At 51.4% G+C, this 7,570-nt stretch overlaps 1 protein-coding gene across 1 annotated transcript in view; it reads left to right on the top strand.

Annotated features, from left to right (window-relative positions):
• LOC308173499 (inositol 1,4,5-trisphosphate-gated calcium channel ITPR1-like) overlaps positions 1 to 7,570 on the top strand; it is a 135,592-nt gene that overhangs the window by 96,789 nt on the left and 31,233 nt on the right. The window contains 6 exon segments of the mRNA XM_080548529.1: positions 1,830 to 1,874; positions 1,876 to 2,014; positions 2,625 to 2,878; positions 5,936 to 6,136; positions 6,690 to 6,800; positions 7,485 to 7,570. The exon segment at positions 7,485 to 7,570 is cut by the window's right edge and continues 10 nt beyond it. Of these exon segments, the coding sequence (XP_080404655.1) occupies positions 1,830 to 1,874; positions 1,876 to 2,014; positions 2,625 to 2,878; positions 5,936 to 6,136; positions 6,690 to 6,800; positions 7,485 to 7,570 (836 nt within the window).

Below are 7,570 nucleotides of genomic sequence, written 5' to 3'. Positions count from 1 at the left end.
ACACACACCACACACTCTAGTCTACCCACACACACACACACTCTAGTCTACCCCCACCACAAACACACACACACACATCTAGTCTACCCACACACACACACACACTCTAGTCTACCCACACACACACACACACTCTAGTCTACCACACACACACTCTAGTCTACCCACTTCTCCTTCATGTCTAACCTTGAAAAACGGCTGGTTACGCAACAAGCTTTCAAAACTGGCCTAGATACCACCTGATAACGTTCTCTCTCTCTCCTTCTTTCCCTCCCTTCCCCCTTCTCTCTCTCTCCCTCCCCCCTTCTCTTTCTCTCTCCCTCTCTTTCTTACACCCTCTTCCCTTCTCTTACTCTTACTCTCTTTTTCTTTTCCTCTGTCTCTCCTTTCTCTCCTCCTCCTCTCTCCCTCCTTCTCACTTTCTCTCTCTCTCTCTCTCTCTCTCTCTCTCTGTCTCTCTCACTCCCCCCCCTCCTTCTCCCCCATTCTCCCTCCCTCCCTCCCTCCCCCCCTCCTCTCTCCCTCCCTCCTCCTCCTCCCCCCCTCCTCTCTCCCCCATTCCCTCCCTCCCTCCCTCCCTCTCTCCCCCATTCTCCTCCCTCCTCCCTCCCCCTCTCTCCCCATTCTCCTCCCTCCCTCCCTCCTCCCTCTCTCTACCTATGTAAGTAGGCCAGGCTTCTCCCTCTCATCGTTCCTCACCTCCTCCAGTGTGACGGGGCCTGTTCCTCCACTCTTACATAATCAAAACAAACAGCCCCCAGGTAAACCGGGACACTGTGGATCCATTGCAGTCGGGGGGGGGGTTAGAAAGTGCTCCAATGATGCGCGTGACCCTTTTTGTGTGTAACTGTAGCCGTAGCGAGCGACAGCCAGGTCCAAAACCCTGGTCACCGTGGTTAATGTCAGGGAGGGTTATCCCATCCTAGTCCAGTACCCACGGTTTCTTCAACGGTGCTTTTTCCTCCCCTCCCTCCTCCCTCCCTCTCTCTCTCTCTTTCTTTCTTTCTCTTTTATCTCGCTCGTGTGCACACAGTGTGATTGTGATAATGTTGTAATGCGGAGCGCCCATACGGAGCGCAGACAGAGAGGCACGGCGAGGACGGAGGTCTTGTCGCAGCACGTTTCTGCAGATAGACGAGTGCAACAAACTCCGGTGTGTCGCCGGTGGCAACAATGTACTTTACAGTTGAGAAACTGTTAGTCATCAGACTTGGGAAAATAGAGTCTCCAATCAGGTGACTTACGCGTACAACTCGAGGTCATCGCCATGGTTATATTGAGTGCAGTGTTGTGTACACAACCTGCGCTGCACATGCACACCTCACCTGAGGTAACCCTTGTTATGATAAGTTTCGCGAGACTTATCGAAAGATCTGGGGTGGTTTATCGAGACGAGATTATATCTCGTGAGATTTATTGCGGTTTTGTTGTCTTGTACTCTGCGATGACAATAAAGTTTAATCTAATCTGATTTATCCCAAAATATGCCTGGATTTTCCTTTATTCTTTATGGAATACCCCCCCTGCCTGGTGTCTTGTTTTGATCATTTACAGTTTAAAAAAAAAGAATTAAAAAAAAAGTTATAACCGAACCTGTTCATCAGGCAAAGTTCTTAACCCGGCCAGCGATGAATGCATTGAATCCGTATCGTACTCAATTCTATGGCAGTTGGTCGTTTACTTACGCTAACATACGCTTTTGTGTGGTGGAAAAATAAAATAAACAGTTGGTCGTTTACCACAATGTACGCTAACATACGCTTCTGTGTGGCGGAAAAATAAAATAAACCATTCATCTTTTGTTGTCGTTGTCTTTCTCGTTACGCCAGCGTTCGTTCTTCTGCCGACTGACGGAGGACAAGAAGTCGGAGAAGTTTTTTCCGGGTGTTCTACGACCGGATGAAGCTGGCTCAGCTGGAGATCAAAGCCACGGTGACGGTCAACACCAGCGACCTCGGCAACAGGAAGAAGGATGACGACGCCCAGGACAAGGACATGCCTGTGCGCAAGAAAGGTCAGGGGTCAGGGGTCAACTGTTATTGGCCTGAGGTGCGAAAGGAGACAAATGAGTGTTATGTTTGTTAAAAAAAACTAAAACAGGTGTTCTCAATCGCTGTCGACTGGCTGGTTATACTGGTGCAGATTTTTTGGGGTGTGTCATTATCGCACCTTCTGGTGCTAGTGTGTCCAGCCCATATGGGTTATCAGATTCTAGCAGTAAAGTTGTGTATCATCAAAACATTTTTAAATGTTCAATGTTCAAAAATGTACATTTTCTAAACAAAAAAACATCAAAAATAATAGTCTGGTGGTCACAACTTAGACCAGACCGGTGTTGACCAGTGCATTGGCGATTGGTTATTAGGCAAACCCGTCGTTCGTTGACTATTCGGTGAGGAGGATGGGATTCGTTTTGAGATTTCACCCCACCTCAAAGTTGTCGTCCCTTGCTGTCGTCCTCTCTCTCTCTCTCTCTCTCTCTCTCTCTCATCTCCCTCCCTCCCTCCCCCCCCTCCCTCTCCCTCTCTCTCTCCCTCTCCCCCCCTCACTCCCCCCCTCTCCCTCCCTCTCCCTCTCTCTCCCCCTCTCTCTCCCTCTCCCTCTCCCTCTCCCTCTCCCTGCAGCCAAAGACTCTGCGGTGGTGGTGACGGAGGAGGTGAGGGAGCAGCTGCTGGAGGCCTCGTCCGCCACCAAGAAGGCCTTCAACTCGTACCGCCGCGAGGCCGACCCCGAGGACCACTTCGCGGCGGCGGACGGCCAGCCCAGCGCCGGGGACAAGGGCCAGGACGACGGGGAGATGAGCTTCATCATCGTCATCATGCAGCCCATCCTCCGCTTCCTCCAGCTGCTGTGTGAGAACCACAACCGCGACCTGCAGGTCAGTACCCCCGACCACCACCATCATCATCAACACCACCACCATCATCATCAACACCACCACCATCACCACCATCATCATCACCACCACCAGGGTGGGGGGAGCCCCACCCCACCCCTCCCCGTTCATGAACTGTTACACACACTCACCTAAACACACACACACACGCACACCCTTAACACACACACACACACGCACACACTCTCGCCCTAAACACACACTCAGCCTAAACACACACACACACACACACGCACACACACACACACTCTCACCCTAAACACATGGGATAATAATACGCCGAACGAAAAAACGATCGATCGTTAACGATCTTTGTGCCGTGTCATGCTAAGTGCTAAGTGTCATGCCGACTGACCACAGTGAGGTTTCAGTTCTGCGAGGCCCCTTTTTTAACCTCGTTGTCAAGGGAGGCGTGACGTAAGGAAGTGTTCCGGTGAAGTCAGTCAGTGGTAGGATGTATGACTCTCTCTCCTCCCTCCGCTGGTGAGCGGAATGGAGAAACTGTAGAAACCCCCCTTCTACAACCTTCTAGAAGCACCGTGGGAAGCCTGCCTGCTGGTGGACTGCCAGTCCCTGGGTGTGATCTGCGTGGGCTGGTGTGTGTGTGTGTGTGTGTGTGTGTGTGTGTGTGTGTGTGTGTGTGTGTGTGTAAGCAGGAGTAATGAGATGGTTGTGTTGGGTTGTGGCCTTATCTCACTGGGATTGGCCTGATTACCACAATGAGTCACACAGCGTGCTCTGTCTGTCTGTCTGTCTGACTGTGTGTCTGTGTGTGTGTGTGTGTGTGTGTGTGTGTCTGTCTGTCTGTCTGTCTGTCTGTCTGACTGTCTGTCTGTCTGACTGACTGTGTGTCTGTGTGTGTGTGTGTGTGTGTGTGTGTGTCTGTCTGTCTGTCTGTCTGTCTGTCTGTCTGTCTGACTGTCTGTCTGTCTGTCTGACTGACTGTGTGTCTGTGTGTGTGTGTGTGTGTGTGTGTCTGTCTGTCTGTCTGATCTGTCTGACTGTGTGTGTGTCTGTCTGTCTATCTGACTGTGTGTGTGTCTGTCTGATCTGTCTGTCTGTCTGATCTGTCTGTCTGTCTGTCTGTCTATCTGACTGTGTGTCTGTGTGTCTGATCTGTCTGTCTGTCTGTCTGACTGTGTGTGTGTCTGTCTGTTTGTCTGTCTGTGTGTGTGTGTCTGTCTGTCTGTCTGTCTGTCTTGTCTGTCCTGTCTGTCTGATCTGTGTGTGTGTGTGTGTGTCTGTCTGTCTGTCTGTCTGTCTTGTCTGTCTTGTCTGTCTTGTCTGTCTTGTCTGTCTGGCTGTCTGTCTGGCTGTCTGTCTGTCTGTCTGTCTTGTGTGAGTGTGTCTGTGTCTGTCTGGTGTGTGTGTGTGTGTGTGTGTGTGTGTGTGTGTGTACGTGCTCAGACAGACAGAGAAGTCAGGGTCACCCTGTCCTCATTGCTGATACCTGAGAGTGTTCTCAATCTCACCCCCCTTCCCTCCTCAATCTCACCCCCTCCTCCCCTTCCCTCCTCAATCTCACCCCCTCTCCCTTCTCTCTATCTGTCTCACCCCCTCCCCCTCCTCTCCATCTGTCATTCTGTCAGAACTGCAGAATCACTCCCCATCCTCCGCCATAAACTGTAGACCTCCATCTCTTCAGGCTACACCTTAACTGTCCCTCCTGAAACGTCTACTACCCCCTGTACTGTCCCTCCTGAGACATCTACTACCCCCCTGTACTGTTTCTCCTGAGACATCTACTACCCCCCTGTACTGTCCCTCCTGAGACATCTACTACCCCCCTGTACTGTCCCTCCTGAGACATCTACGACCCCCCTGTACTGTCCCTCCTGAGACATCTACGACCCCCCTGTACTGTCCCTCCTGAGACATCTACTACCCCCCTGTACTGTTTCTCCTGAGACATCTACTACCCCCCCTGTACTGTTTCTCCTGAGACATCTACTACCCTCCTGTACTGTCCCTCCTGAGACATCTACTACCCCCCTGTACTGTTTCTCCTGAGACATCTACTACCCCCCTGTACTGTCCCTCCTGAGACATCTACGACCCCCCTGTACTGTCCCTCCTGAGACATCTACTACCCCCCTGTACTGTTTCTCCTGATACATCTACTACCCCCCTGTACTGTTTCTCCTGAGACATCTACTACCCCCCTGTACTGTCCCTCCTGAGACATCTACTACCCCCCTGTACTGTCCCTCCTGAGACATCTACTACCCCCCTGTACTGTTTCTCCTGATACATCTACTACCCCCCTGTACTGTTTCTCCTGAGACATCTACTACCCCCCTGTACTGTCCCTCCTGAGACATCTACGACCCCCCTGTACTGTCCCTCCTGAGACATCTACTACCCCCCTGTACTGTTTCTCCTGAGACATCTACTACCCCCCTGTACTGTCCCTCCTGAGACATCTACTACCCCCCTGTACTGTCCCTCCTGAGACATCTACTACCCCCCTGTACTGTCCCTCCGGAGACATCTACTACCCCCCTGTACTGTTTCTCCTGAGACATCTACTACCCCCCTGTACTGTCCCTCCTGAGACATCTACTACCCCCCTGTACTGTCCCTCCTGAGACATCTACGACCCCCCTGTACTGTTTCTCCTGAGACATCTACTACCCCCCTGTACTGTCCCTCCGGAGACATCTACTACCCCCCTGTACTGTTTCTCCTGAGACATCTACTACCCCCCCTGTACTGTTTCTCCTGAGACATCTACTACCCCCCTGTACTGTTTCTCCTGAGACATCTACTACCCCCCTGTACTGTTTCTCCAGTGTCAATAAATAAAAAAAACGACTGCCAGTGGGTCTAGGCCCGAGCATAGATTACTTTTTCCTGCTTTATCCTCCGGTGGATAGCTGATTCACTTACTTAATCAAATGTATTTGTTGTAAGTAACAGGGTTCCCGCGCTGGTCTTAAAAAGCCTTAAAGTGTAGTTATTCCGTTTTTTCTTTTTTTTAATCATGTTCGAAGTAAAGATTCATTCATTCATTCAAATGTAAACGTCCGTTCCTCTCAGAACTTCCTGCGCTGCCAGAACAACAAGAACAACTACAACCTGGTGTGCGAGACGCTGCAGTTCCTGGACTGTATCTGCGGCAGCACCACGGGCGGGCTGGGCCTGCTGGGCCTCTACATCAACGAGAAGAACGTGGCGCTGATCAACCAGACCGTGGAGAGCCTGACCGAGTACTGCCAGGGCCCCTGCCACGAGAACCAGGTAGGCCTGAGACCCGGACGGAGCCCCTAACCCTAACCCTAACCCCTAGCACTAGAACAGCCGTGCCTTTTTACCTTCTAAAAGAGCCGCCTGTGGCGCAGGAGGTAGAGCCGCTGTCTAATGATCGCAAGGTTGGCAGATCGGAGATTCGAGCCCCGGCTCGCCACATGTCGAAGTGTCTTTGGGCAAGAGTCACTGAACCCCAAATTGCTCGCAGTGAGCGGGCCTGGTGAGGCGCCTTGCATGGTAGCTTGCCGCCACTGGTGTGTGAATGTGTGTGTGAATGGGTGAATGAGAGGCCGTTGTAAAGCGCTTTGGATGAAGACGCTATGTAAGTGCAGTCTATTTACCATTTACATTTACCAAGTCACTTTTGATGTGTTTGATCCAATTGCTCATTCCTGTTCCAACCATAGAAACCAGTTCTAGGGGCCTCTTCTCTGGGGGCCACATCAACGTCCTTCCTTCATGTCAAAGGGTGACCTTGTGGTGACCTTGTGGTGACCTTGTGGTGACCTCTCCAGTACCTTTTCTTGTTCCTTGTTCCCACCAGAACTGCATCGCAACCCACGAGTCCAACGGCATCGACATCATCATCGCCCTGATCCTGAACGACATCAACCCGCTGGGGAAGAAGAGGATGGACCTGGTGCTGGAACTCAAGGTGAGCTGGACCAGAGCTGGGTCCACCCACACACACACACACACAGACACACGCGCACACGCACACACCAGTAGTGGCTATTTTTTACGCCAGAGTGGAAATTTACAAATAGTGTACTGCTGTGAAACCTGGACAAGCCATTCATCTCTTCTAAGCTTCGCGTCCTCCCCTGCCAAACCAAATATCTGCAGAGTGGATTTTCCACAAGCTCCCGTAGGTTCTGTCTGTTGTCTTTGGAGGGAAGGAACAGAGACGGCTTTAAAAAGATCCTGTCGTCTTCACACAGGAGGACGTATCTCATGACTAAGACATTACGGTTTAACATAATGGAAAAAACGTTCTCGCTTTCTTTCTTGTCATCCCCTCTCTCCCTCTCTCGCTCTCCCTCTCTCTCTCTCTCTCTATATCCCTCTCTCTCTCTCTCTGTCTATATATCCCTCTCTCTCTCGCTCTCTCTCTCTCTCTCGCTCTCTCTCTCTCTCTCTCTCTCTCTCTCGCTCTCTCTCTCTCTCTCTCCCTCTCGCTCTCTCGCTCTCTCTCTATTTAACTCTCCATCTCTCTATCTATCTCTCTCTCTCTCCCTCTCTCTCTATCTATCTCTCTCTCTCTCACTCTCTCCCTCTCTCTCCCTCTCTCTCTCTCTCTCTCTCTCGCTCTCTCTCTCGCTCTCTCTCTTCCTCTCAGAACAATGCGTCCAAGCTGTTGCTGGCCATCATGGAGAGTCGTCATGACAGCGAGAACGCAGAGAGGATCCTGTACAACATGAGGCC

This window comes from Nansenia antarctica (assembly GCF_963989245.1).
Source record: "Nansenia antarctica genome assembly, chromosome: 18".
Lineage (NCBI taxonomy): Eukaryota > Metazoa > Chordata > Actinopteri > Argentiniformes > Microstomatidae > Nansenia > Nansenia antarctica.
The sequence above is the reverse complement of the archived record's forward strand: the minus strand, read 5'-3'. Positions and strand labels throughout refer to the sequence as shown.